The following is a 27,631-nucleotide window of genomic DNA, read 5'->3' as shown; positions in this document are numbered from 1 at the left end:
TCAGCCCACATTAACGGGAAGTTACGTTTTCCCATCAGTCTTTTAAATCGTGCCCGAGAGTTGCTGAGCCCAGAATTGCCCATCCGGGCTCTCCTGTTTGCAAGCTGACATCATTTTTTCCAGAACAATATTTCAAATCTTTTAAAGAAGTACAGATGGAGGTCAGACTGTACTTCCTCGGTTTGATTTTAGCACTAGGATTTCACATTGCTCTGTCCTAAAAGCTGCCATCAAAATGCAGCAGTGTTGGCACTGTGCATGCATCACAAAGTCATTTCCTATCTGCGTTTCTGTGTGCACGGGGCAGCACTATATGTGGTAGAGGAGCTCTGGGTGCCCAGCTGCTCTGATGGGTGGGAGGTGCCTCTGGGCTCATCGGGCAGGATGGTAAGTTGGTTTTTTTTTTTAGTTCAGGTTTTTTTTTTTTACAAGAGTAAAACTGATTTTCATCAGGTGTTGTGATGGGGAAGCAGGATCTCCTGGCACACCGCTGGTGTAGGGCATGGCAAGGGGACATCCTGGTGTCTGTGCTCCTCAAATGAGGACTTGGTACAGCCTATGAAAGAGGCATTGCACAGTTGTGCTGCGCAGGTAGGAAAATTGCATTTTGCTTCTCACTGCTGGGGAGCAGAGCCGAGCAGTGGAGTGGAGCTGAGCGCACACAGCACCTTGCATTCCCTCACAAGAGATTCTGGGGAAAAAAAGTCTTCAACTCTGCCATACAGCACCCATGGGTGCTTACAGCACTGCTGTGGGTGGAGCTGGGTGCTTCGTGGGTTAAAGGATGGAGCTGGAGGAGGTTGGGGTTGTGAGCTGGACTGGGAGGGAGCAGCGGTGTGAGCAGCAGGCTGGCTTCACTGCCAAAGCACAGCTGGCTCCTGCTCATGTGTTTGTTTTTCAAACAGGTAATTCATAGTCTGTGAGTCTAAAAATATGGGAAATCCAAGGTCAAGTTAATTTTTTTATTTTCCAGCAAAAGGCACTGAAAGTGATTTATTGAGTGAAACGGTTAAATACAGTTGCGCTTTGTGTGATGCCAAAGGAACTAACCCCGCCTCCCTCTCCTTGTCCTCAGGTTCAGTGGCAAATTTGTCAACATTTGACACCAGCTCCTTGGGACATCATGAATTTGCTGGAATCTAGAAGACAGAGCACTTGCAATAGCGCTTTTTAAATGTTAATTTAATTTAAGTTAAATAGTATCATCCAGATTAATTGTAGCGATGGCTAGCAAAAGGAAATCTACAACTCCTTGCATGATCCCAGTAAAAACACTGGTGCTTCAGGAAACGGAACTGGAGACTGTTGAAGAGGAACCCGAAGGAACACAGCAAGATGCTCCCACTGAAGGGCTGGCCTCCAGCAATGCCGGTGCCACCTCCAGCAGCAGTGAAGCATTGTCCAATGGGTACCGCAGCATCACCGATGGGGACACTTACATCTGCAAGGGTTGTGACTTTGGGACTCAAGACGTTCAGCATTTCTTCGGGCACCTGGACTCTGAGCACTCAGACTTCAGCAAAGAGCCCACGTTTGTGTGCGTTGCGTGCAACTTTCTGGTGAAAAGCCACGAAGGGCTCTCACAGCACAATGCGGAGTCGCATGGCAGTGAAACGAGCTTTGTCTGGAGGGTGGCTAAGCAGGACAGTTGTACGGTTGTAGAGCAAAGCCTCGCAGAAGCTGCTGGCAGCCACGACCCTCCGGGAGAGGTCCCTGAGGAAGTGGTAGATGGTCAGTCTGAAATCATCATCACCAAAACCCCCATCATGAAGATAATGAAAGGCAAACCTGAGGCCAAAAAGATCCACACGCTGAAGGAGAATGTGCCGAGTCAGCTGGGTGCCGAGTCGGAGACAAAGGACGGAGAGGCTTCGTTCACCAGCAGCTCGGTGCCGGTCAGCCAGGCCACCACGAGTGCCACAAAATCATCTCATGTAGTGAACGGCTCCATCATTGGAAATGTGCCCGTTCTGCCGGCGGGTGTTGCACAGCTCGTTTCACTGCAGCAGCAGCCTCCCCTGCATCAGCAGCTACCTACGTCCAAGTCCCTTCCCAAGGTGATGATTCCCCTGAGCAGCATTCCCACGTACAATGCAGCCATGGACTCCAACAGCTTCCTGAAAAACTCTTTCCACAAGTTCCCCTACCCCACAAAAGCCGAGCTCTGCTACCTGACCGTGGTGACAAAATACCCCGAAGAGCAGCTGAAGATCTGGTTCACTGCTCAGAGGCTGAAGCAAGGCATCAGCTGGTCCCCAGAGGAGATAGAAGATGCCAGGAAGAAGATGTTTAACACGGTCATCCAGTCCGTGCCGCAGCCCACCATCACAGTGCTGAACACGCCCTTAGTTGCCAACCCTGGCAACGTCCCACACCTCATCCAGGCAACTCTGCCGGGCCACGTGGTGGGACAGCCTGAGGGCACGGGCGGGCTGCTGGTCACACAGCCCATCATGGCCAATGGGCTGAAAGGCACCAGTTCCTCCTTCACCTTGGCAGTGAGCTCTGTCCCCAAGCCCCCACCGGCAGCTCAGCACAGCACAGTGAGCTCCGGCAGCGCCTCAGCGCTGAAGGTGGTCACAGCCACCCCGTCGGTGCTCACCGCCTGCCCGGCCATCTCCTCACAGACCTTTGTGGATCCCAACGTCTTCAAGAACAAGAAGTCTCACGAGCAGCTCTCTGCCTTGAAGGGCAGCTTCTGCAGGAATCAGTTCCCTGGGCAGGCTGAGGTCGAGAGGCTGACAAAAATAACTGGCTTGTCCACAAAGGAGATTCGGAAGTGGTTCAGCGACAGGAGATACCACTACAGGAACGTGCGAGGCGGCAGGGCCATCTTCCCTGGAGACGGTGCTCTCGACTCTCTGCCTGAAATTCCCTTTGAGGTGCCTCCCAAGGGAGTGGAGCTGACGCCTGCGGCCATGCCGGTCCTGCAGCACCCAGGCAGGCGGCAGTCCTGGCACCAGGCACCTGACTTCACGGCCACCAAGTACAAGGAGCGTGCGCCAGAGCAGCTGAAGGCCCTGGAGAGCAGCTTTGCCCAAAATCCTCAGCCCCCGGAGGAAGAGGTGAATCGCTTGAGGGGGGAAACAAAGATGACGCGGAGGGAGATTGACAGCTGGTTCACAGAGAGGAGGAAGAAGAAGGTGGCGGAGGAGAGCAAGAAAGCGGAGGAAGCAGGGCAGCAACAGGAGGAAGAAGAGGCTGAGAACGGCCGTGGGGAAGGAGAAGACTCTTTGGATGACCTGAGGGCCCTGGGTGAGAACTGCTCGTTCGATGCCTCTGCCAACAACCCCAACTCAGCCGAGCGCAAAGTGAGTCCCATCAAAATCAACCTGAAGAACCTCCGTGTGACAGAATCCAACGGCAAGGGAGAGGCCCCCGGCAGCGCTGCAGGTGAGAAGGGGGACAACGGCAGCAACCAGCCCCCCAGCCCTCCCAAACCCAAACTGAACTTTAAGAAAACAGCCCAGCAGCGACACTTACTGAAGCAAATGTTCGTGCAGACGCAGCGGCCGACCAACCAGGAGTACGATGCCATCGTGTCGCAGACCGGCCTGCCGCGGGCCGAGGTCATCCGCTGGTTTGGTGACAGTCGGTACGGCTACAAGAATGGGCAGCTCAAGTGGTATGAGAACTACCGGCGGGGCATCTTCCCCCCCGGCCTGCTGGAGGTGAGCGCGGCGGGGCGGGAGGTGCTGGAGGAGCACTACAAGAAGCACAAGGCGCTGCGTGAGGATGATCTGCCCGGGCTCTGTGAGCGCACCCAGCTCAGCGCCCAGCAGGTGAAGGTGTGGTTTGCAGCAAAGGTGGAGGAGGAGAACCGGAGCACCTCTGAGGATGCCTTCTCCAGCAGCGAGCAGACGGGGAGCCAGAAAGGGCCACCTGATGCTGGCTCGGAGGTGTTGGAGAACAGCGAGCCCTGGGAGCCAGGCGGTCCGGAGGGGGCAGCTGAGCCCCCTGGAGCCCCTGTCCAGCCACCTGCCACACAGCTCGGTAAGGACCCGAGGGCTGGGGGATGTGTGCTGAGCACTCTGCTTTCCACTGGAAGCTGAGGCTATTTGGGTTTAAACTGAGGAAGCCCTTCCCTGAGTAAGGGGATCGTGGCAGGGGCTAAGAAGCACCCAGCTCCAAAGCCACATCCTGGCTTTAAGGGGAAAACCAGCAGGTGTGCCTTGTCCATATACCTTCCCCTGGGGGAAAGTGGCCTTTAGATTTATTTCTGAAGTGGTGGCTGTTTGAGAAGGAAGGGGGGGGTCTGGCTGCAGATTGCCAGTACTGACAGCAACTTCTCCCATGGCCCTGGGCAGCACACGTGCCCTTGTGTGCCCATACTCCATGCCTCTGCAGAGCAGAACCTCTTCCTGTCCCACGCCTGTTTTGAACCTCTGTTGGCTCACATGATGTGAGCATCATTATCTGGAGCATGGCAACGCCTGGGCATTGATAGAAACTGCAAAGAATGAGGGAACAGGCAGAGCCAGCATGGCATGTACATCTGCTGGCCCTATCCCTTCTCTAGAACTTACTTTTGAAAGGCGTGTGTGGAAGAGAGGAAGTTTCCACACCATGTCCCTGCTGGCACCCTCCAACATGGCCTTCTGCCATACAGCAAGGTCCTGTGGCCTGACAAGGCACAGAGGTTCCTTCTATGTCCTTCTACTGGGCAGGACCCAGCCCTGCTCCCAGAAGGATTTCAGGTGTCCACTCCCTCCTAGCTGGATGCTGGGCTAGCTTTTCTTTGCAGCTGCTTCATCAGGGCTCCTGGTTTGCTATCATGAGGTGCACCTGCAGCATGCTGGAGCATCTCTGACACCCGTATTGTGTTTTTTTCTAGAAACAGACTGAACTCAAACCACTTGTCCCAGAGGATCCACTCTTACCTTTGAGAAGTTTTTGGTCTTTAAGAAGTTGATGGGCCAGTCTGACACAGACGTCAGGAGCAGGACACGGTGATAAAGCACTGCCATAAGTGAGACCTTTGAGTGCAGCACGAGAGAGAGTGCGAGCGCAAAGTGGGCACTGAGTGCAGAGCTCTGGCCCAGCCCAGGAGACGGCTGAGGGCTGGCAGAGATGGGGGCTGTGGGCTCAGCTCACGCCCAGGAAATAGGATGCTCTTGTTTGCTTTTCAGTGGACGAACTTTCAGATTTCATATTCATATACCGATGCCTACAGCTGCCTATACAAGCATAATGAATCTCAGACATTGTGTAAACAAGGTCATTGCTTAGATATGGACTATTATGGCACAATACATTTTTTTCATCTGTCCGTTAAGGTGTTTGTTCTCTAAAGGCTGGCATGGCTGCATATAACCTCTCTGCCTTTTTCAGTCCCAAGCTCTGCTTTGAAGAGTTCTGCAGGATGCACACGTGTGTGTATGTGTGGGTGCGTGTCAGAAAAGGTACCTGAGAAAGAAGCTGCCAGTCTTGCATTGAGGCCAGGTGGGAGCTCAGTGTTCATCCCGAGGGGTGAAGTCAAATTTAGCATTGCATACTCTCCATTAAGCAGCAGCAAACCCAGGAGAGAGAGTTCGGTGTTGTTTGTCCCTTGTTGGCCAAAAGCATGTTCCCTTTTGCAGTTGGAGACTGACTGCAGCAGGCTGTTCAATCTCCAAGTCTCCCTTTAATCACTGAGAACTAGCACATCATAATTTTTCCATCCTGACCTGGAATCCTTTTCATTGTTCGGAGAGAACAAGCTGTTCTTCAGAGGACAAACACAGAGAAGCACAGAGCTGCTGAGAGTGGCTCAGGCCATTGTTGTCTCCAAGGGCTCTGTGAGGCAGCAGCAGTCGGGAAGTTTCCCACTTTCAGCCCTCTGTGACTATGAGTGATCCTCCAGCAGTGGTGCTGATAACTTCAAGTATTTGCTTTTTCCACTTTTTGTTTTTTTCCATCCATAGCAGTTCTGCCTTCATGTGACAGAGCCAAGCATGTTTCTCTGTTAACCTCTCTGCTTCCACACCCTGCTCCTTTTTGACGTGCTCCTGTTGTCTCAGTGGTTGCTGCGTGATGCATTTTTTAATATCCCTCCCCAGCAGAACAGAAGGTCTAGAGGAGGACTGAGCTACAGCCCAGCCAAGTGCTGTGTCAGACCATCCTTTCATAAACTAATCACTTCCCAGCTCAAAATTGGTTCCATGTCTTGCCTTCACTTTTGCTCTTGGAAGACAGCTCCAGAGCTCAGCTGCCTTTGAATGGTTAGAAACTTTCTTTAAATTTCTAGTTTGAATTAATTCGTGGCCAGTTCGTTCCTGGTTTGTTTTGGAGCCAACATTGTCCCTTAACTTAAATAGTTTTTGGTGTTTACCCACTGATGTATTTATGGAGAGTAGTCACAGCTCCTTATTTTTGCCAAGCTTTTTGCTGTAGAAGGGCTTTATTTAGTGAGAGCTTTTTAATGTGGGAGACTTTATTGTTGGTGGTAAATGATATTTATTAGAAGGGTGGGTAGCAAGCCTCAAAGGATCAGATCCAGAAATTTACAAAAAAATCTGTTTTAAAAACAAAAAGCTTTTTCAGAACCTCTTCCAAAGATGGCGTCTGATTTCCACCTTTAATTGCTTTTGCTTTTCCAGTTCGTTCTTTGTCCCCTCTTCACGGCTGCCCAGCGTTCTGGCAGAAGCTCTCTGTGCTGCAGGGGGTTCTCACGGTACATGCCTGCCTGCTGGGCACCGAGATGCAGACGTGTTGTTGTAACCCCCTTAGCAGTCACAAATCCTCCCCAGGATGCCATGAGCTAGAGCAGGCTCTAATTCCTCTCTGCAGCAGCACTGCTGCCTGCATGCCTCGGTTGGAGGCACAGCAGCGATGCGGCCTCCACCCCACAATGCCCAGGTGATGGGGGACAGCGGGGTGCTGCCAGAGACAAGGCTGCCAGAATGGAGTGTGAGTGCATGTCCAGTGCTGCCTTCAGAGAACAAATGCAGGTAGGTAATTTACTATTGTCTATGTACGTGCAGGTTTATTTAAGTACACATATATACAGTTCAGATATGCCATTGATTCTTTACTGCGTTAAGAGGTACATTAAAAATGTACACTTCTACTAACTACTCGCTATATAAATATGTTGGAAATGTAGTTTGCCCATTCAAGGCGGTTTTCTGTGGGATTTTGGTGTGCACTTAAAGGCCTGTGGCTAATTGGAAGAGTGATCCCCGCTCATCTACAGAAATGCTTACGGATGATGGTGTGGAGTGGTCCCTTCAAACTGTTTTCCCATGCACTAGCTGAAACGTTTTGCACTTGGGTTGTTTTTTTGGCCAGTTTTCCAGCAAAATGAGAAGTCTTGCAAGCTAGAGGGAGAATTTCCCAGTGTACACAGAAAAACAGCCTTAAGGGTTGGAAGCTGCTGAGAGTTCTGAGCTTTGTCTGCATGCATTCATAGAAGCACAGCAGGAATTTTCTTTCTTTTGGGGCAGAGGAATTCTAAGAAGTGGTTCCATGCAGGCTCCCCCCATCCACAGGGCTGAGCTGTGCAGGGCGGGGAGATGTAAGGACAGAAACCAACATAAAAAGTAACTGAGTTTGCTTTCTGACTCCCACACATTCCTCATTAGCTGCATTTTTAGTTGACTTGAAATCTCTGTGGAAGTATAAGCTGAAGGTGAGAGGGTTTAGCTCTGTGGTCCTCTGTTTCCCCTATCATATCAGTTATGAAGCTAAAGAGAAGCATGTGTAATCTCCAAACAGATCGAGGTTAGGGGCAGGGCATTAGAAATTGTGTGTTTGCATCTGGAACTTAAATAGAGGAGGTGGCTCAGCAGTCCCAGAACAGCTGTCCTGGTGGTAAGGGCAGGTGTCAGTGCAGTCCTGCTCTTAGCGTGAATATTTATCGTCATCGAATCAAAGATGATGTCTTGACTTGAAAGGAGGAATGTAGGATAGAGGTCATTTGGCCAGCATCAGTAGGGAAGGGAAATTACTTTCTTCACCTCCATCAGCTGTGTCTGAGCCTGGGCTCAGTAAGCACAGCAGTGAGCATCCTTTGTAATCCATGTGAATCTTGTTACTTCTGTCTCTGAAGCTGCTTAGATTCAGGTCACAATCCAATTGCTTAATAATCTGGGACCCTGACCTGTGCTGTGCCTGACTTGCTCACCTACAGGGCTCTGGTTCTCCCAGTGCAAGATCCATCCATATCAGCAGCCAAGCTGTTTCATTTCTACATTTGCTCTGTGCTCTATGTGGGTTGCTAATTCCTCTGCTCCCTAACAAGCATCCTGGAGATCGTTCCTTTTATAAAATTATTATTTTTTTGAAACAGAACACTAAGCCATGATTTACAGGCTCCTGTTTCCATCTGCCTGCAAGCTGAGCACTGCTGCCCATCAGGCTCACAGCCTTGGCAGGAGGGGACACAGCCACATGTCCTGCAGCACGCCGAGCTCCAGTGCAGGTATTTAAGGTGGCTGCGTCCCCTCCTGCCAGGGTCTCCTCTCAGGCACTGCTGGCAGCTGTGATCTGAATCCCCCCGCAGCTCAGTGCAGAGCTGCACCCTGGCCAAGCAGCACTCATGCAGAGGAGCCGCAGGGTATCTGCTTGGCTGATGTTTGCTAGGCTGGTTTTGCATTCCGTGTTTGGGCCACTTATTGTTTATTTTTAATGAAAAGTAATGATTTTTGGTCATGGGGGAAGTTTTGCGCTCTTCCTTCCCTACAGTCCCTCTCTCAGAGCCAGTTCAGAGGTGTGACCAGAAGATGTTTGGAAGCTGCTGGGGTCACTGGGAATCAGAAGGGAAGGATGACTTCAGCACTTAGGCACAGATTGGAACGTTAATTTCTTTCTCCTGCTTCCAGATAACCGTGGCTTCACTTTTCAAATCCGCCTGATTCAGCTCACTGCATAAGCTCCATTTTAATTTCTCAGTTGATCTCAAAACCAGCAGGGAAAGATTAGGCAATGGAGACGGCCTTGCAAGCTGTACTTTCATTTTTTTTGCAAGTTTAGTTTGTGCTGCGTCTCCTGCTGGCAGCGGTGCGTGCCAGGAATGCTGCACTGGCATCACAAGCCATTAGAGCAGAGCAAGTGAGCGCTGTTACCGAAGCAGCAGTGGTTTTCCCTTTCTTTTTTTTTCCTCATTGCCTATTTCAGCAGAGCGCTCTGCTGGCCGCCCTTGGCCAGATGTGGATGGTGCAGCCAAAGCCATGGATGGAGGGCAGGTCAGGAGGGCCCTTGCTCACTGGTGCTAGCGAAGGTTGGGCTTAGGAATCCGTGGCATAGAAAACTTCTTGCTAAAAATTGCACTTTCTGTCTGCCCCATCTGGCTGGCGGTGTTCATGGGTACGTGGCTGTCATTCCCCTTGCACATACTAACATTGCACTAAAGAGAGACTTTGGGAACAGCGTGTTGATCACTTTGTTTCTCAGCAGACCACAATGTCAGCCTAATGGGGTCTCTTTTTTTTTTTTTTTAATTTTAATTATTATTATTTAGAAATCATGCTGGTGCTGAATGACCTGGATTTTTTTTTTTTTTTGCTTGGATTTATCCAAAGGAAAATGTAATTGTAGCTGCACCGGGACCTTTCATAAGGGTGGCCGTGCGGCTGGGGGCAGAGCAGAGGCTCTGCTGTGTCTTTGTACCAGGGGGTTCCAGTGGGTTCTTACTATTTTTAAGACCACGATTTTAGATGGTCACCTTGGCAGCCGGGTGAGACAGGAAATAGTTTTTACTTTTCGTAAGGGTTTTAAAGAGAAAGCAAAGACAAAAAAAAAAAACAAAAACAAAACAAAAGTGAAGCTGCCTGTGACTGTGGGCTGTGGCTTTGACTTGGGCTGGGGTAGCTTGCACTGCTATGGACTTTACTGCTCTCATTCTGAGGGCACAAACTCCCTGTAGCAACAATGCCACTTCTGAGAAGTGAACGGCAAGTTTCCCTTCCTTTTGTATATGTGAACGTGAGGGTGGGAGAGGGAAAGAGCTTGCTTGTACAGTTTGTTGAAATGAAACCAGACATTTTCGATTGTTCCTAAATAAAGAGCGTAAAATACGAATGAGAGTCGGCTGGTGATTGAGAGGCTGCATCCCCACTAGCCCTCCCCCCATTGCAGCCATACAACCTCCGGTTCTCACCCCAGCTGTATCCCTGGGGCTGCTCCTGCTCACTCCGCCCAGCAGGTAGGAAGGCAAGGGCAGCAAAATGAGACAGCATGCACGTAATACTGACACGTTTATTGGACTTTAAGCTAGTGGCCATGGAGCTGTAGGGCTGCTGCTGCCCTGGAGGCAGTGTACAGCCCTGTGCACACTGAGACAGTGGGTGGAGGGTTGGCGGTGCAGTGGTTGGTGGTGTTTGCCCAGTTCCTTGTGATTACAGTTTTGTCTCTCACCCGGCGGCTGGCAGGCTGTGCACATCCATCCACTTCATTAAGGGCTTGGCGGTGAAGGTGGGTGGGTGTTTGGGTGGTTTTTTGGTTGTTTATTATTTTTTTTTCCAATTTTTTTTTATTTTTTTTTATTTTTTTTTTTTTAGTTCTCCACTCGAACACACTTCAGCAGAGAAACTGGAAAAGCTGCCTGAAAGTAGGCCATAGCAGTGCCGTTTCCATAGAAACCAGTTCGCAGCGTGCCGTGAGACTCACAGGCACGGGAGGTGCTTCCCGCCGGCCCTACAGCCGGTTGTCCCCGTTGACCCTGGTCCTTCGCAGTGCCCTGTGGGGACACAGAGGGGACACAGTGCTTCCAGGTCCTTTGCTGCATTCACTGCGGTTCTCTGTGTGCCCCACACTGAGCTCCCACCACTCTGAGATTTCTATTTCCAGCTCCTATGCCCATGCCAGAGCAGCACGAAAGCACAAGGGGATGGAGCAGCTCACAGCTCCCCCCATGCATCCCCCGCTGTGCATCTCATCACCCCCACCCTGATCCATTAGCAGTGAACCCCCCAAGCCTTGCCATCACTTCCCACCTTAATTCAGGGTTTCCAGAAGGCAGACAAGGCTGCAGCTCAGCTCTAGCACGAGGCTGCGTTTCAGAGCCTGCCCTCCAAGGACCCCAGTGCTCAGGGTCTCCCCTGCCTGCTGGCCTACCTTCGCTCCCGGCTCTCGAAGTGCTCTGCCAGCTGCTCCTGTGACACTCTGAAGTCTTCAAAGGGCTGCTGGTACCTCACCTCGAAGGAGCCCTCCCTGGCTCTGCTGGCCAGCAGCTGGCTGGCCATGTCCCCGCCTCGCTCCCGCAGCATGGAGCCACCAAAGAGGCTGATGTCACCATTTTCCTGCTTGGGTCAGAGCACAGGGCAGTGAAGGGATTGGGATGGTGCAGAGCTGCCCCGAGCTCCAGAGATAACGTATGGTGTCCCAAGCTTCCAGGTACACCATGGGCTCCCATCAAAATGGACTCATAGGCTGGAAAACACCCTTGAGCTCACTGAGTCCGACCACCAACTGGACCACCCTGCTTCTAAGCCACGTCTCCTGCTGCCACAACCGCAGCCCCTGAACTACCTGCAGGGACACACCACCACCCGGGGCACCCCATTCCAGTGATTTCTTCAGCTATCTCCAAGAGCTCTTCTGCATGACCCTGAGCCCGGGGTCTGGATGGGAGCAGAAGCCAGGGCAGCACAGCTGCCCGCTGCAGGATGGGTGCAGCAACACCCTCTTACCTTGCTGGGGAAGATGTCAATCTTGACAAGCAGGGAAGCCAGCTCCAGGTTCTCACTGTAGTTGTTCTTCAGAGGTACGGCTCGGAACCCTGCAGCACACACAGCCCCATGCCATTTGCAGCACAGCTCCTTGACTGCCCCACGCTCAGCAAACGGCTGAGCACCAACATGGCGCACGCAGCAGCCTTGAACCCTTACCGGTCTTCAAGCCTTTCACCAGGAAAGTCGCCTGTGCCAGGAAGTTCTCATCGCTGAACATGTCCTCCTCATACACCACAAAGCGGAGGAAGGCAAACTCAGGGTTGCTGACCTGGAAGTGGAACTGCTTCGGGCTCCAGAGGGGGTTCAGGCCGTTGTCCGCTGTGCACAGAACGCTGCAGTGAGAGGGCAGCCCCAGCACAGCTTTGCTCCTTCCACCTTAAAGGTGGGGGACAGAGCAGCCCCATCTCCTCCCTTGGTGTAGGGGTGTCTGAGAATCACCCTCCGCCCCCCCCCACTGCTGCCAAGCCCCTGCTAGCACTTCAGCCAGCAGAAGGGCTGCATCTGGCGGGAAACCAACCCACCCATGCCATCTCTCCTTCCACACTCACCCACAATCTCTGTTTTCTGCTTTGCGTTGTCGTACTCTGCCCCAGAAACCTCCACCTCCACAAAGGGACAAACGATTCCTCTGCCGTTTTTGGGGAGGTGCCGGGCCCCCAGGACCTGGGGAACAGAGACTGAGTGGAGGCTGGGAGCCAAGGAAAAGATTTGTTTGTATACATAGAACTTTGCTGTCTGAATAATTTCCCTGCCTGGGCTGCACTAAGTGGGGAGAGATGCGGACACTTGAAGGGATGCTGCTCCCACATGTGGAACCGCTGCGTCTCACCTGTCTGCAGTTTACCCTGAAGCCAGCAACAAGGCAATTCAGCTGCCTGCAGTTCTGCCGCAGCTGCCCAGCCCGACTGTGACCATAGCATCACTCCCCCAAGCTGGGCTCGGATGATAGCTGGACCATGGCTTCATCAGAACTTCTTGCTCCCATTGTTTTGGCTGGAGAAAACTGTTCCTCCCCTCTGCCCACAGCAGTGGGTGCTCAGCACAAAGGACAACCCGCTTCCTCACAGCACAGCTCCCTGCTCCTCCTGCCAAGGGCCATATGTCACTGGAGCTGGGGAAGGAGGCACTGCCAGCACCACATCACATGCTCTGAGTCACGCTGTGCTCCATCCATGAAAGCTGGCTTTCGTGGGGACACCAGGCAGCTTTGCCAGGGGTCAAGAGGCTGAGCTCATCTCTTCAAGGAGATGGCTGTAGCGTGGGGTTCCTTGATGCTTGGAGGTTGCAGTTCCACTATAAGATGCAGGAGGAATTTGAGGGGGCAGCGCTTTGGTAAATGGAAGTCACAGGGAAATGGTGCTGGGGATTTCTAGGGAGTTATGAAATGGATGGTGCCAATGCCGTGCCTTCCCTAAGCAGGGCCGTGGCTCTCTCAGGTGCCCAGCCTTGGCCAACATCTACAGTCCAACCCTGTATGAGTAAGAACGGGGCTGAAAGGCCCTCCCTGAGGGGGTTGAGCCCACAGCAAGACAGTCACCTTGAGCCCTTACCAGCACAGGGGACAAGGCATGGCTGTGTAACTGCCCCGGCAGGGATGTGGCACAGCATAGTGCATGATTGCCACCTGCTGGCACCAGGACCTGGGCACAGAGGTAGTGGGGTGCAATGCAGCACCCCACAAGGCTTGGGGTGTCCTGCTGCAGAGCAGCAGCCACAGGCTGGCACTCACCTCGATGGAGATGGAGAGCGGTTCGACGCCCCGCAGCGTGCTCTTGTCAAAGGGGTCAAAGATGTCGTCCCGCATGTTGGCCGGCTGCAGAACGTACCCGCACTGCCCGCTGGACAGGAACAAGGCCTGGTTCATCTGCATGGGCTTGTCTGGGGAGCACAGGGAGGGAGGAGGTGGGTGGAGGAGGACATGGGATCGCAGAATGCCTCGAGCTGGAAGGGACTTCAGTGATCACCTAGGTCCTAGGCCCTTTCCACTTGTGTTCTCTGTGCCTTGCATGAGGCTCAAGCCCCCAGAACCCTTGTGCCGCACAGCCTTGCTCAGCCCCCACACACATCACAGGCATTCTGCCCAGGGACGTATGATCATCCCCTCTTCCCCCCTCCCTCTCCTTTCAGCTTATCAAACCAACCCGCAAGACACTTCAATTCACAAAAGCAATGGAAAACCCAGCAGAAAGAAATATAAAGGTCATTTTTTCTGGTGAGTCTATGAGCGGGCTCCCAGCAGGGCCTGGCACACAGAGCGAGGGCTCCAAGACCCTCCTCGCCCCTGTATTTGCCACAGGATGCATGTGAGGACCCCCTCCCCTGCCTGCTGCTCTCACCAGGAGTCTGGAAGTTGAGGGCCACCAGCTGGCTGCCGCAGATCCACATGGGCAGGGGGTCGTAGTTGGAGGAGTCGAGGCGCTGGCCCTTGGGGTAGATACGGGAGAGCTGCAGGCGGTTGTACTGCAGGAACTTCTTGCCTTTGATCTTGTTGACGTACTTCTCTGCCTTGGTCTCAGGGAAGGAGGACATGTCTCGATAACAGGCCCTCTCTGTGCCGATCTCTGGGAGGAGACAGAGCACATGTAAGCCAGGAGCAGTGGTGGAAAGCAGCCACTATGGAGCGATCCAGCCCCTGGACAGGAGTACATTCCTGTTCCAGGCACCTCCACCAAGCCCGTCCCAGTGCTGGCTCAGACACCACCAGGCACATGTAACCCCTCCTTTGCCCTTAAAAGCATTTGATGGGTGATAAAGACTGGAGGCTCCCTGCCCCTCTCCCTGGGGCTGCTTCAGATGGTGCCACATCTCAGCAGCAGTGCAGTGGAACCTTCACAGCAGGGTCTGTACCACCGTAGTGGCTGCCTGTGCTGACCATGGGCCCAGCAGGTGCTCACTCTCTTCATCGAAGGGCACGGGTCGGCAATAGACCACTAGCTCTGAAAGCTCCAAGGCGATCTTCTTCCTCCTCTCCATCATCTTCCCTTCAGAGAGCTGCCAGGAGGAGAACAGAAAGGTCTCACAGAATCACAAAGATTGGAAAAGACTTATAAGATGACCACGTTCAACCCCAACCCACCCCACCATGCCCACTGACTGTGTCCCTCAGTGCCACATCCCCACGGTTCTGGGACACCTCCAGGGACAGTGACCCTCCCACCTTCATGGGTAGCTGTGCCACAGAATCAACACTCTATCAGAAATTTTTTTTTTCCTAATATCCAACCTGGCGCAATTTAAGACCATTACCTCCTGTCAGGGCAGCAATGTGGGCCAATCCAGCTCAACAGCCACGGTCAGCTCTGCATGGAGGTGCTGGCTGCCACCTCACTGCTATCCCCACCAACCAAAGCTCTCTTTGTGCTACCTGGGAATCCTTGAACTTGGCTCCACTGCCAAGGGCTCTCCAGACTCACCCGTGCATCAGCTGTCTGGGCTGCTTCCCGGATCTTCTTCACCCAGTCCAGCAAGTCCTCATGTGTATCAGCTGCCACATCAAGGGACAAGCGTGACACGGAGGCCATGCTAATGGAGAAGACGAACAGGCGGTTGTTCTTTCCCTCGGGGCGGATGGCTGCGTGGAAGAGGGAGCAGAATAATGGTCATGAGCAGAATGGTCACACCACAGTGGGAGGGGACAGGCTCTAAGGGACCTCCATGACCAGCCCAAGTCTGTGAACTAAGAGGAGAAGCTCCTCTTTCTGCCCTCTTGCAGCCCCCTGGCATATTCAGTGCCTTCTGGGCTTGTGGGATCAGAGAGACATGGCAGAGCAGATTCAGAATGCGCTGGAACAGCTCCTCAGCACAGCACAGAGGGCTGCCCCCTGCCACCAAATGTTTGGGCTCCAGGGAGATGCCCAACACCCAGCATCTGAGCCCACCAAGCATGCACAGTGGCCATGTGCTCAGGTACAAGGTGCCCGGAGGCTGAAGCCCTGCAGCTTACTAAATCCCTCTACCAGAGCAAAGCATCTCCTCCGCCCCTTCCTTGGGGCTGGATCAGATCATCTCCAGAGGTCCCCTCCAATCCCTATAATGCTGCGGTTTCCAGTTCTCACCAATCTGGCAAGATGGCACATCCAGGACACCTCCCAGCAGGTCTCCCAGGGGGCTGTTCTCATCCAGCTGCTGCTGGGAGCAAAGCACAGCACTGTCACACCAGGCACTGCATGCACACACTGCTCCCCACTGCCTGTCCCCAGCTCACCTCCCGCTCTGGCTCCAGGCTGCTGGGGCTGCTGATCTCCTCCACGTAGTTGGAAGGGAACCACAGCTGCTTCTTGCCACCATAATCGCCCCTCCACCTGGGGGAGAGGGAAGGAGACACATCAGCACCCACTGGGGGACCCCAGGTCATGCTGACTCAGCATCCCAGGTGACAGCAGATGCTGTGCCACCCACAGGGTTCAAGAGATTGGCAGCTGTGCAGCTTGTGGGCAATGCTCACCCCAAAGAGGACACACAAGGTGACACCGTACTTTGATCGCATTCTCTAGGGAAAAAGGAGGGTCAGAACTGACTCACCAGCCTCCTTCCTGCTTCTCCACATTCTGGATGATGGCATTTTTGGTGAAGGTGAGCTCATCCTCCCGCTGCGCTTTGTAGTCAAACAGAGCTTTGACTGCACACTGCATAGAGAAGAGGGGAGTTAAGCGAGGCTGGACATGGCACAGGGACAAGGAGGTCACTTCCCACACCGTGGGGAGATGACGTGCCAAACAACAAGGCTTTTGGGAAATGGAGGCATTTGCTGAATGCTCAGGCCCTGGGGATGCTGAACCCTGTAAGGGGTTGGGAGCTGGGGCTGGGGCAAGCTCTGCAGTTTGGCTGGATCAATAGAGTGAAATTCAGAGCTGGAGGCTGAGGTGTCCTCCCTGAACCACTAAAGATGAAGGCTGCAGTGCCACGAAGGTGTCAGAAAGAAACTGCTGCACAGTAAATTTCTTCAGGAAGCCTGCAGACAAGGGCAGGCACAGTACCACCTAGCCTGGCATGGAAAAGCATGTGGAAGAACTCTGATTCATCAATCATTTAATTTTTAACCGAATAACAAACCCAGTCTGGTCCAGACACTCAGCCTAGTATGGCTGAGCTGGAGAGAAACCCAGACTTCCTCTTCCACAGAGTTCTCCGTAAGAACATTTGTTCGGAGATGAACCTCAGCAGCTTTGAGAGAAGAGCAGATGGCAGCAGAAGGCATTGGGTCTTATCTACCCCACAGAAGGTCCTTCCTCATCCTCACTGACCCCTGCAGAGCCCAGGAGATGGGGCAGGGTGTGATGGGGATGGGGAGAGGCTGGGGGGAGCAGCCAGCCCTGCAGCTTGCAGCAGGGTGCAGTGGGACATACCTTGAAGGTCGGCATGGGGTTGGCCTCTACATAGAAGCCAGGATGGCGTCCCTCGTAGAGCGCTCCATAGTCCGGCTCCTGCAAAACAAAGGGCCAGCAATGAGAGCTGCAGCTTGACAATGGGGTCCTGCCTTGGGGAAGAGGGGGAAAACACCCCAGGGAGGGCACATTGCACTGCCGTGATACTGTATGGAGCAAACATGCACGGCCCACGCTTGGAGCCTTGCTCAAGCAACAAGTAGCAGTGGGGCAGTAAGAGATGGGTACACAATGCTGCTCAAGGCATCAGCTCACAAGCCACTCATGCAGCACCCCTTGGCTTAGACTTTCTGAAAGCTGCCCCCACTCACCGCTGTCCCTATCTTCTCCAGCGTCTCCTCGTTGATGGGGTACCTCAGCTTCATCTTGCGGTACAGCGGGTGCTTCTCATAGTAGCTGATTAAGTCCACCAGGCTCTCGAACTCAGAGTTGCCCAGCAGCACGGTCTGGCCCTCCTGCTGCACACGGCAGTGCTTGATCTTCCCTTCCGCCCTGGCATGTGGAGAGGCAGAGGGGCTACTTGGCGTGTGGCCTTGGGTCTGACCCAAAATAAAGGCACCCAGGCTGGCTGCTGCGTGCAGCCATCTCCCAGTGCAGGTGTGTCAGCACAGGAGTGTATCGGCATGCCATGAACCAATAGCTCTGGAGCAGGGATGCCCCACAGTGTGCAGGGCAATGGGAACATGCAGCCAGCCCTTTTCCTTGCAGAAACAGGGATATTGGTCAGGGAAAGAGGTAGAAGATGGCACAGCCAAGGAGCAGCAGGGTCTTGGAAGGGCCACACGAGGATAAACGCTCCAGCAGCAATGTGCCAGAACCCCCAAGTCACAGCACCTCTCGGTCCCATCGCTCTGCTCCTTCCTCCCCAGCATCCCTTCCCCTGTGCCTGTCCCACTGTGCTCCCTTGGGACGCACCTGAAGGAGATGGCGTAGGAGCTGGGTTCGCTCCTCTTGCGCACGAGGAAGGCTCCGTCCCGGGGCACCCGCATCAGCATGTGCTCAGCTTGGGCACGAGTGAGGTTGGCGTGGTACCACCTTTTGGGAGACACACAGATGGATATGATTCTCCACGCAGCCACTGCAGCTCACACCCGACCCAATGGGGGACCAGTGGGGACCACCAGACCCCAGAAGGGACCGCAGAGAGCTGGGAGGGTTTCCTATGGGTACCACTGCCACGACACAACTCATCACGGCCACACTCACTCTTTGCTCTCGTGGGCGTTGGTCTGAGGCACCGGCTCTGTCAGCCTCATCTCGAACTCATTGCACCTCAGCGGCACCTCCTGGTAGTGGGTGATGAGGTCGTAGAGGCTGTCAAACACCAGGTTGTCTGTCAGGAAGAACTTGGGGCTGCCGGCGTCCTGCCGTGAGTGGATGCGGCAGTGCTGCACCTTCCCATTGCGCCTGTGGGATGCGATAAAGGGGGGCTGTCCGTGGGGAGATGGCACCTCCCAGACACAGCGCAGGGAGATGCAGTGCTCTGCCCCACTGCAGACCCGCTGCACAATGCTGCAGAGATGCGGTGCTGCGAGGAGCAGCGGCAGGCAGGGCCCTCACCAGAAGGACAGGGTGTAGTCCCCAACAAAGGTCTCGCTCTCCCTGACGAGGAAGGAGCCATCGGGGGCCCCCGTCTCGATGCAGTACTCTGTCAGCAGCCGCTCAGCAATGTGCCGCCCATCGCGCCCTGCTCCCAGCTTGCCGTGGAACCACTTCTCTGTGGAATGCAGCTCAGTGCTGTTGCTCACCTAGGAGGGGACAGGCACGGGTTGGGGTCACTGCAGGAGGTACTGAGGATGCTCAGGGGGCTTCCACCAGGACCTTCTGAAGCTCCTCCCACAGCATCTCCCACCGAAGCTGGCGACAGAGGTGCTCAGCCCTTGGGCAGTGAGGTGCTCTCTTGAGGGAACAGTTCACCATTGCACAAGGCAGCCCTCACCTCCTTCTGCTCCTCCTCATCCTCATTTCCTTGGTCGCTGGTTGTCTCCCCTGAGTAATAGATCTTGCTGCTGGTCAGGACAAAGTAATGCGGGTTCCACTCCTACAAGGAAACACATGCCAGGTGAGGGCCCCCTGAGGCAGCACCCATCACTGGGACCTTCTCTCCCTGAAGAGCAAAAGCAGTGAAGGATGATCTCTTTGTGCAGGAGGCAACAGCAGCACTGATTTCAATGGGAGCTTCCATGGCACCTCCATGGTCTGAAGCACCGATTCATCTGTGGCACAAACAAACCTGCACATGATAGATCTGACACACAAACTGACTGCACATCACGCTGAAAGACACCCCAGTACGAATTAAGAGATGACTGAATGAAGAGCAAAGCAATGCAAAAAGGAAACGAATTTGGCAGAGAGGTTATCAGAGATGAGCTATCAGAGACACGGCCTCGTGGCCACTGCACTTTGCGATTTTCCAAAATCCTGGTCCTTTTGTATGGGCTTTTGATGAGATCCTCATCAAAGCAAAGCAGCTGAAGAAGCAGACAATGGATAAGGAAAGGCACACGTTGGGTGCGTTGCAAAGCAGCATGAGAGCATTATCACACATTGACAGGAGGCAGCCAGGCCTGGAAACTGAGTCTGGCCCCAGAACTTACTGCAGGAGCAGCTAGCAGTTACTGGAGAAGCAGCTAACAGTTACAGGGACTACAGAGCAGCGCAGTGGCTGCAGCGCAGCAGCTCCCTCTAGCTCAGCTTTGTGTCTCTAGCAAGGCCCAGCAGGAGATGCCTAGGGCAGAGCAAAGGAGACAGCCAGCACAAAGAGCCCCCGGTGCTCAGCTGCCCGAGCAGCAGGACGGCCATGGGCCCCTTGCAGTGTTTGCACAGCATGGAGGCATTTGCAGAGCCAGGGTTAATGCACGGGACAAGGTGGTGGTGGCAGCACCTACGTGATTGATGGGGTCTTCCAGGTAGAGGATCCCGTTTTTGATGGAGTTGCTGATGTCATTCTCTGAATACATAACAGAAGTGGGCAGCTCCTCATAAGCACTGCCCTCTGCCAGTTTCTTGTGCTGTGGGACAGGAGAGTGGGTCAGGCACCCTGAGAAGAGCAGGCACCAAACAACAGCACGGGTTTCATGCTAAACAGCCTTAAACTTCCAGATCTGCTGCAGAGAGCTCCTCCCACCTGCAGGGGCCATGGCACGACCCAGGCCACTGAGATGATCATTGGATGGCACTGAAGTCCCACCACCCTTCCTTCCCAGTGGAAATTTCTGCAGCAGAAATACCAGCATCCTCCCAAGAAAGGCAGCATCCAGCTACTAAGCAAATTGCCCGGCAGCTCCTCTGAAGCACGAGAAGCCCTCCCCTTGCCTCCAGCAGCAGGTCTGCTCTTCCACCTCTCACACCATCAGCCAAACAGAAGGCATTCTCTTGTGGCTGGGATGGGGCTGTGGTAACCCCACACTGAGGAATTCAGACAGTGAAGTGGAGTTAAGCAATCAGTGTGAGGAGAATGGGGCGACTGATGAGACCTAGAGCCAAACTGCCCCAAAACTCCTATTTGCATTCACATCCAAACTTTTTTCTCAAGGTAAAATTAATCAGGGACATAAACACAGCCACAGCGAACTCCTTCCAAAAGCAGGCAGTTCCCCAGGTCCCTAATCAAAACGTGTTCCCATTCTCTCCATTTAGCAGTCCTGCTAGGGAAGGGAGCTCACCTTGATGAGAATCTTCCTCTTGAGTTGGTTTGGGGAGGGAAGGCCGTCAGCAGAAATATCTACAGGTTTGGTCAAGAGCATGTCCCCAAAGACCTTCTTGAAATTCTGAGCCATGTTCCTCTGCTGAGCGATGCTGCAGTGGTCCTCAATGGACAGAATGACAGGGAAACTGCGAAGAGGAAAGAGCCGTCAGAACCAGAGTGGTGTTTGGAAGGGGAACTTCATTCCCCAAACCTGGCTTCTGAGAGCAATCTGCCCCAGCACCCATCCATGCTGCAGCTGCGCAGTCTCAAGCCTTCAGTGGAACCATTCTACAAGCGGTGTCCCCCCACTGCTGGCAGCGAGCAGACACGAACCAGCCCACTGCTGAGATCTGCTTAGGGCCTCTCTTCCTACCACACTTTTCTGGATGAAATCTCCCCTTGGCTGGAACCACACCAGCATGTTTTCCTCCTGGTTGTGCCACGGTAAAGGTGGGCATCACCTTGTGGCACCCCACTCGCCGCCTCTCCTGGAAGTCCAGGTGCCCGCTGTACTCACTCAGAGGTGACAAAGGCATGCTCCTTGATGGTGACCAGGACATCAGAGAACTTGATCTTGGTGGTTAAGGTGTGCCCATGGTAGATGACTGGCATACCATCGGGACCATCCCAGCAATCCACTGAAAGAGACCCACGTGGGAAGATGAGTCCAAAGGCCATCACGAGAACGCCGACAAAGCTGCTGGCTCTGCTGGGTACTCACGTTCGATACAGCGGCACCCCATGCGCAGGCAGCGGGCGTACGCCTCCAAGGAGGATTCGCTCGAGAACTGATCCCCCGTCAGGTACCTCGAGGTGAGAGAACGTGTCAGCCAGAGCAGCAGGACGGGGATGTGCGCTGGGACACGGCAGCCCCGTCCCTACTGCAAGGGCTGCAGGCACAGCTCGAGCTGGCTCCTGAGACAAGCCCTGAAGAGTCCTTGCACTTCAGCTAACGTACTGCCTCGGATGGCCGGAGCACAGACAGCACGTGTGCCCCCCGGCAGAGGATGTGAGCTGCTCCAGCCAGCAGAGAAGCGAATGGACAGTTTCACCCTGCCTGGCTTTTAGCATATCTCTTCTTAAAGGCAGGGAAGGCCCTGCAGCACCGTGTCTGTCAGCTCCTGGGTCAGGAAATCTCTCAGCACAGGGTGCAGGGAGCCGTTCCCACCCCGGGGTCCTTACGTGTTGTGTGAGGAGGAGATCCAGTAATGGGACAGGGGGTTGTTCATGTTCTCGGGACACACCATGTCCAGCTGTGAGTTCCAGATGCTGTTCTCTTTGGAAAACAGGAAGGTGAGAAACTGCTCAGGAAGAAACAGAAGTGTGTTACTGGTGGGGGGGGTCTGGGTTCCATGGTTCAGTTTCACACGTGCTCCAGGCATGTGAATGAACTCGACCTAAGCTGATTCAGACTGACTCCTGCAGTGGGAGTGCCAGCTGGCCCCACCATGATCAGGAGACAAGGACCTGACCAAACCCTGCCAAGGGCAACCCAGAGGGTGCACAGCTCCCTGCCCACCATGCTCAAGCAGCCACAACACTGGGCATTGGCACCTATCCCTGCGCCCTGCCACGTAAATGCATATAAACCCTACAGCTGACCCAGCTGCAGATAAATAAACAGATAAAGCTCTGCCTTTCATTTTACACACGGATCGGGGGACTCTTGGGTGGGACTTGGGCCAGAGTGCCAGTGACATGGAGATTATTACTGCTTCCAGCATAGCTGGTCACTGGTTTCCTTGCTTTGAAAAGACAGATACGTGCCGCAAAGGGACGCTCACCCCCTTTTACTTCTTAGTCCCACCTCCCACCAGGGATGTCCCACCCCACTGCAGGCATGTAGGTGTTGGAAGCGCCTCACCTCATCCAGGGAGAAATAAGGCTCATCAATCTCTCTCAAAGGGTCCCTCAGAAAGTTGAACATGAATTCCTGTACCTGAAGGCTGTCTGCAGCCCAAAGCTCCTGCAAACCCCCAAAGAGACATAAACAAGAGAGCATTTTGGGAAGTGTTATTCAAAACCGCAGGCAGATCATCCAGCTAGAAGCTTTAACCACCCCTGCCTGGGAATTCAGCTATTAGCAAGAATACCAGACTGACAACAGCAATCCCAACCATTTTTAAGCGGTCCTCATTTTCTCAGCATTGTGCATTTTCTCTGAGAGCTCCTCTGCACAGATCTGCCTTCCCAGCTCCCCCTGCAGCAGAAGCCAGCATGGCTTCCTTTTGTCTCCCCCTCCCTGGCTGTCTTTCATGAGGTCATCCAAATGGCTGCTGCTTAATTTTCTGCTCCCCGCAGCTGCAGATGGGGAGGATGGTGCAAAGCAGGAGGCCCTGTGCTCTCACACGGAGCGTGGCATCGCAAGAAAGGGTCTGCACACTCTGCAAACACACTGAGCGCATCCAAGCGTGGGTCAGAATGCGCGCGTTGTGCTGCTGCTTGCCAGAGGAAGATGGCTTTTAACAGCACAGGCAGCAAGCAGATCGATCAGCTGCTGCTCAGGGGGAACCATCGGCCTTCTGTACCATCAGCCAAGAGCACAGGGGGTGGGTGAAGCTCCAGCCCTGGGAGAAGCATGGCCCCACAGCCCCCTGCCCATCGCCCGGCCCCACAGCCCCTGCTGAGCTCACCCTCTGGTACTCAAGCAGGAACTTCTGGAACTCCATCAGCGACACCCTGAAGTGCTCAGACCTTTCTCCACCCCTGAGAGCACAGGGAGAGAAACTTCAGTCACTGCTCCACCTTCTGCTGCCAGCAAAAGGCCACCTATGAGCCATAAGGCACCAGCAAGTGACAGCAGGGCAGGACGCACAGAGCAAGCAGCAAGGGATGGCAGAGGGTGTAGGATGGAGGGGGGGGGCATTTGCAGCTGGCAATCTCAGCAGACATCCAGAAGTACTGAGCTGTAATGGCCAACAGGGGCCATGTTTGGGACTAAGACAAGAAGGCAGAAATGGAGCTGGCAGTGCTGACTGCCCTGGGCAGAGGGACGTACCTGATCAGCTCTTCTTTTCTGTGATTGTGGGGAATAAAAGAGAGAGAACCATGGGATGTTACCTGGGCAAGTCAACAAATCTTTAGCTTCCATGTCTACATTAAAGATTTTTTTTTAATCACAACAGCTGATCTGAGCTGGGTCTCACTGGGATGTCTGGGAGGAAGAGCCCTGCTGACCCAGGCTGAGTGTCTACAGCAAAGGTGCACGGAGCACAAAAACATGAGCAGTGCCATGACAAGAAGCACACAGCGTGCCACATCCCAGCCAAGCTGCTGCAGGCATCCAAGCACAGCATGGAGCAAAAGGAAGCAGCCCCTTCCCCTACCAACAAAAAGAGGAACTCACCTATCTAGGAATGGGACATCCATCTGCAAAAGAAGCAGCGTGAGCATTAGGGTTGCACTCAGGTGAAAGCAATAACTGATTTACTCCCAGCCCCAGAGGTAGGAAACGGGAGCCATTAGCTGAGGGAGGCAAGGTTAAAAAGGCAATTAAGAGGGGATGCCCAGTAACAAATACGGTCTCTGCTTTCTCTTTTCTGCCTTGGAGAATTGAGCTCTTACCGTTTTCTGGGCACTGAACATCAGGCTGCGGTAGAGCTGTGCAAATTGCCCGTATGTGATATCCCCATTCCTCTGCTCCATGTCCTACAGCCAAAAAGAAAAAAACAACACCAGAGGTGTTGCAGGGGCCATAAGCGAGGGGTCTGCATCCCTGCGGCCAGGGGGTGTCACCTGCCCACAGGATTTGGAGAAGGGCCAAAACTTGGCCAGATTTCATCTCCTGGATGTCTCCACTGGGGCCAATGAGGCCACGACAGCACCCAGGCTCCTAAGCCCCCACTATGTGCTTCCACAAGCTAGTCCACATAAAAGCAAGGATCCCACCAAGCAGGGGTGGGAGCCTCAGCACCGCCAGGTTTCACCCCAAGAAAGGACGGACACACTCTGCTGAGGGTCCCTAGTGAGGAGGGAGAGCTGCAGGGCCAGAGCTCACCGTCAGGCGCTCCCGCAGGAACCTCATGTTGGGCACGCGGTAGTTGACCTGGGACAGCATGTTCTTCAGGTCCTTGGCAGAGATCCTGGTGTGGGACAGAGGGGAAACACGTTCAGGAGCTGTGAGAGTGAGGGGTCTCACCCTGGGACTGGGATGGTGCACACACGCAGAGGCACCAGCCGTTAAAGCGTTGGATGACCTCTGATAAATAGTTTGGTGCTATTTTGAGACTGGAAAGCAAAATAAATAAAGAAACCAACCAACTTCTTCTAGGGAAGATTCTTAAGGCCTCGCCACAGCTAAGCCAGAGGACAGATCCAGCCCTCTTAAAGGGCATGACAACATTCCCCATTCCGGGCGCTGTGACTCTGCAGCTTTCCTGGCCAGAGGTGAAACCGCCTCCTCTGGAGCTAGGAAAAAACTCAGCATCCTGTTATCCTCCTCTTTCCACCTAACTTCCCTTGGAAAAACAAACAGCCATCAGCCAGTGCCAACCCACAGCATCTGTGCTGCCAGGGGACGGGTCAGGATGGGCTCTGCTGGGTGAGCACAGCACTTCCAGCACTGCTGGAACCCCACAGGGGTTTGCAATGGGCAGAGGGTCCTCAGCCTCCCCAGATGTGCCTGGTGTGCAGAGCACAGCTCCTTGATCCATATTCAGCTCCAGGGCCCAAAAGCAAAAGCCAAAAGCCCAGTGACAACACAGAGACTTCAGCCAAGAGCTTGTATGGGACCTGTAAGTGCTGGCTCTGCTTTATGGAGAACACGTGGGTGCCTGTAAAACAGGGAAGCCAGAACCTTTCTGCATTTCCTCTCTATGCTGCAGCATTTCTGTTCTGCTCCCTGCTCAGCCTGGGCTGGAATGCTTTCTGCTTTGAAGTAACTCACTTCCCTGACTGACAGGTAAAGAATGTTTGGCATTTTTCTGGCTTAATTATAACACAAAGATGGTATGACAAAAACAGGGAGAGATGCAGGAGCGCAGCTTTCACCCCGCTGACCACACCTCAGGGAGAGCAAGCTGCACATTCATCCCCTCTGTCCTGGGGCCATTTCAGTTACTGTGTAACTGGATGACAAAAAGGTCCAATTTTTTCCATTTCTCCTGCATTCATGCTCCAAACCCCCACGCAGCTGCTCCCACATGCGTTCTCCATCACTGAATTAAAGGAGTTTTCAAATAAAGGGCTCAGTGATGCACGTGGCCGGAGGATGGCTTCCCTCCAGGGCTCTGACAGAGGGAGCAGTGCTGCATTCCTGCCACCTTCCCCATGTCCCATCACTGCATGCAAACCCCAGCCTTGATTTGAAAGCTGTGTGGCATATGCAGAGCAGCTGCAGCAGATTAAAGGTGATTTACCCCTCCTCTGCAACATCCCAATGCCTCACGCTGCTCCATGACACAAAGCCTTGCAAAGCAATACCAGGAGGAGCCAGGCGAGCTGCCGGTCTCAAATTCCTGCTCATGGCAGTGGACATCTCCCCCAGGTTGCCCCAAGCCTAGCTTCCAGCCACTGACGCCTCTGCAAGCAGCAGGAGGGAGACGGCCTCCAGCAGGCTGTAGTTCACTGACACAGAAATCAGATCTTAATTTTGGCCAGGTCAGCTCTTTGTAACAGCTATACAGGACAGAAAGGGCTCAAATCTGGAAAGATTCAGGTGGTATTCCATCCTCGGAGTGTCTCTGGGCTGCCCTCAGCAGGGGGAGGTGGGAGAAGGAGGGTGCCCCGGGACCTGGAAGAATTAACAGCTGAAAATGTCCTCTGCTTTGGGATTTCAGCCATGCAAAGCACTGATGGCTCTTCACAGTCTGCCTCTCTAGAGATGCTGGTTGGAGCGATGGTGTCTCAAAGGTCCTCCTGGGTGTGGGTGGCTGGGAAATAGGGCTCTGATCAACACTGGGATTCAGGCACTGAGGACATAAGCCTTGCTTATGGGACACGTGTGTCTGTGCAGCTGGTGCTTGCTCCCCTTTTTACCTGTCCTCCCGGTTGCGGTCCAGTGTGTAGAACTGCTTCCGGAGCCACCTGGAAGGAAAGGAATGCAGATGGTATCTGACCACGGATGCTGTGACACGGCAGTCAATGGGACATGCTCACATAGACAGGACGTGGGGTCACCATGGCTCAGAGGGAGAGGAGATGTCACTGCACAGCCCGCCCCAGCACTGAGGGCACTCCTGACTACGTGCTGCTGTACAGCCCAGCACAGTTCTTTAGGGGGTGGCAGCACAACAGGTCATGGAGAGGGAAAATGACACAAGCACAGGACAGGGCTGAGCTCCCACCTTTCGATCTGCAGGGGGGTGGCAGCCCTCAGAGTATCTGCCACCAGCCAGTTCAGTCCCTTGATCCACATGTTGACCTCATCCTCGGAAGTGGCTGCAGAAAGAAGAGAAGAAATGAGAGAAAAGGACACAGAAGTCTGTCACCAACCTCTGAGGCTGTCCCCAGTGCCTTGAATCCCTTCCTTCTTCATTCAGACATCTCCCTCCCATGCAGATGCTCTGCTATGCTGCTCTCCCTGCTCACCCCCAGGATGCACGTGGCTGTCTGGTCCTCATGCCCCACAGTCCTCCACGCTATCCCTGAGAGCTGTGCCACCTCTGTCCCCAAGGAGCATTGCCCAGGCCTAGTGACAGGGGCAGCAACTCCCTCTGAATAAAGAAGGTTGTCTGCAGCCCCGTCCAGAAGGCGGATCTGACAAACATTCAGGTGTCAGCACGACTTGCCTACATGGGTCTAAATGAGACAAGACTGAGTACTGCTAGGATAACAAGGCATCACCCATCAGCCGAACTGCAGCACACGACTGTGAGCCCATCCTCCACCCAAACAAGATGAAACTCAACAGCAGAAAGCACTGCGTTAGCGAGGCGCAAGGCTGAGAGCTGCGAGTGCAGCCTAAG

General features: G+C 53.8%; 2 protein-coding genes across 9 annotated transcripts in view; one reads left to right on the top strand and one right to left on the bottom strand.

Annotated features, from left to right (window-relative positions):
• The window catches only part of ZHX3 (zinc fingers and homeoboxes 3), a 36,404-nt gene extending 26,405 nt beyond the window's left edge, over window positions 1-9,999 (top strand). For all 4 annotated transcript variants that reach the window (XM_085241831.1, XM_085241826.1, XM_085241830.1 and 1 more), the window contains 2 exons: window positions 1,076-3,993; window positions 4,835-9,999. In XM_085241831.1, the coding sequence (XP_085097957.1) occupies window positions 1,224-3,993; window positions 4,835-4,845 (2,781 nt within the window). In that variant the 5' untranslated portion in view covers window positions 1,076-1,223 and the 3' untranslated portion in view covers window positions 4,846-9,999. The remainder of the gene's footprint in view (window positions 1-1,075; window positions 3,994-4,834) is intronic.
• A 163-nt stretch (window positions 10,000-10,162) lies between these two features.
• Window positions 10,163-27,631, bottom strand: part of PLCG1 (phospholipase C gamma 1) — a 30,151-nt gene continuing 12,682 nt past the window's right edge. For 2 of the 5 annotated variants that reach the window (XM_085241821.1, XM_085241825.1), the window contains exons 3-32: window positions 27,011-27,104; window positions 26,703-26,750; window positions 24,724-24,808; window positions 24,291-24,374; window positions 24,073-24,095; window positions 23,360-23,432; window positions 22,591-22,692; window positions 21,909-22,027; window positions 21,448-21,533; window positions 21,244-21,364; window positions 20,704-20,872; window positions 19,927-20,049; window positions 18,975-19,076; window positions 18,596-18,783; window positions 18,242-18,442; window positions 17,951-18,070; window positions 17,347-17,527; window positions 16,997-17,074; window positions 16,173-16,276; window positions 15,856-15,952; window positions 15,707-15,779; window positions 15,065-15,222; window positions 14,546-14,642; window positions 13,988-14,212; window positions 13,381-13,529; window positions 12,200-12,314; window positions 11,808-11,969; window positions 11,610-11,698; window positions 11,035-11,222; window positions 10,163-10,657 (exon numbers count right to left, since the gene is read on the bottom strand). In XM_085241821.1, the coding sequence (XP_085097947.1) occupies window positions 10,615-10,657; window positions 11,035-11,222; window positions 11,610-11,698; window positions 11,808-11,969; window positions 12,200-12,314; window positions 13,381-13,529; window positions 13,988-14,212; window positions 14,546-14,642; window positions 15,065-15,222; window positions 15,707-15,779; window positions 15,856-15,952; window positions 16,173-16,276; window positions 16,997-17,074; window positions 17,347-17,527; window positions 17,951-18,070; window positions 18,242-18,442; window positions 18,596-18,783; window positions 18,975-19,076; window positions 19,927-20,049; window positions 20,704-20,872; window positions 21,244-21,364; window positions 21,448-21,533; window positions 21,909-22,027; window positions 22,591-22,692; window positions 23,360-23,432; window positions 24,073-24,095; window positions 24,291-24,374; window positions 24,724-24,808; window positions 26,703-26,750; window positions 27,011-27,104 (3,497 nt within the window). In that variant the 3' untranslated portion in view covers window positions 10,163-10,614. The remainder of the gene's footprint in view (window positions 10,658-11,034; window positions 11,223-11,609; window positions 11,699-11,807; window positions 11,970-12,199; window positions 12,315-13,380; window positions 13,530-13,987; window positions 14,213-14,545; window positions 14,643-15,064; window positions 15,223-15,706; window positions 15,780-15,855; window positions 15,953-16,172; window positions 16,277-16,996; window positions 17,075-17,346; window positions 17,528-17,950; window positions 18,071-18,241; window positions 18,443-18,595; window positions 18,784-18,974; window positions 19,077-19,926; window positions 20,050-20,703; window positions 20,873-21,243; window positions 21,365-21,447; window positions 21,534-21,908; window positions 22,028-22,590; window positions 22,693-23,359; window positions 23,433-24,072; window positions 24,096-24,290; window positions 24,375-24,723; window positions 24,809-26,702; window positions 26,751-27,010; window positions 27,105-27,631) is intronic. The other 3 variants (XM_085241823.1, XM_085241822.1, XM_085241824.1) reach the window with 3 other exon arrangements.

This window comes from Meleagris gallopavo, chromosome 22, assembly GCF_905368555.1.
Source record: "Meleagris gallopavo chromosome 22, MGAL_WU_HG_1.1, whole genome shotgun sequence".
Classification (NCBI taxonomy): Eukaryota; Metazoa; Chordata; class Aves; order Galliformes; family Phasianidae; genus Meleagris; species Meleagris gallopavo.
Note: the sequence above shows the minus strand (reverse complement) of the source record. Positions and strands in the feature narration are given on the sequence as shown.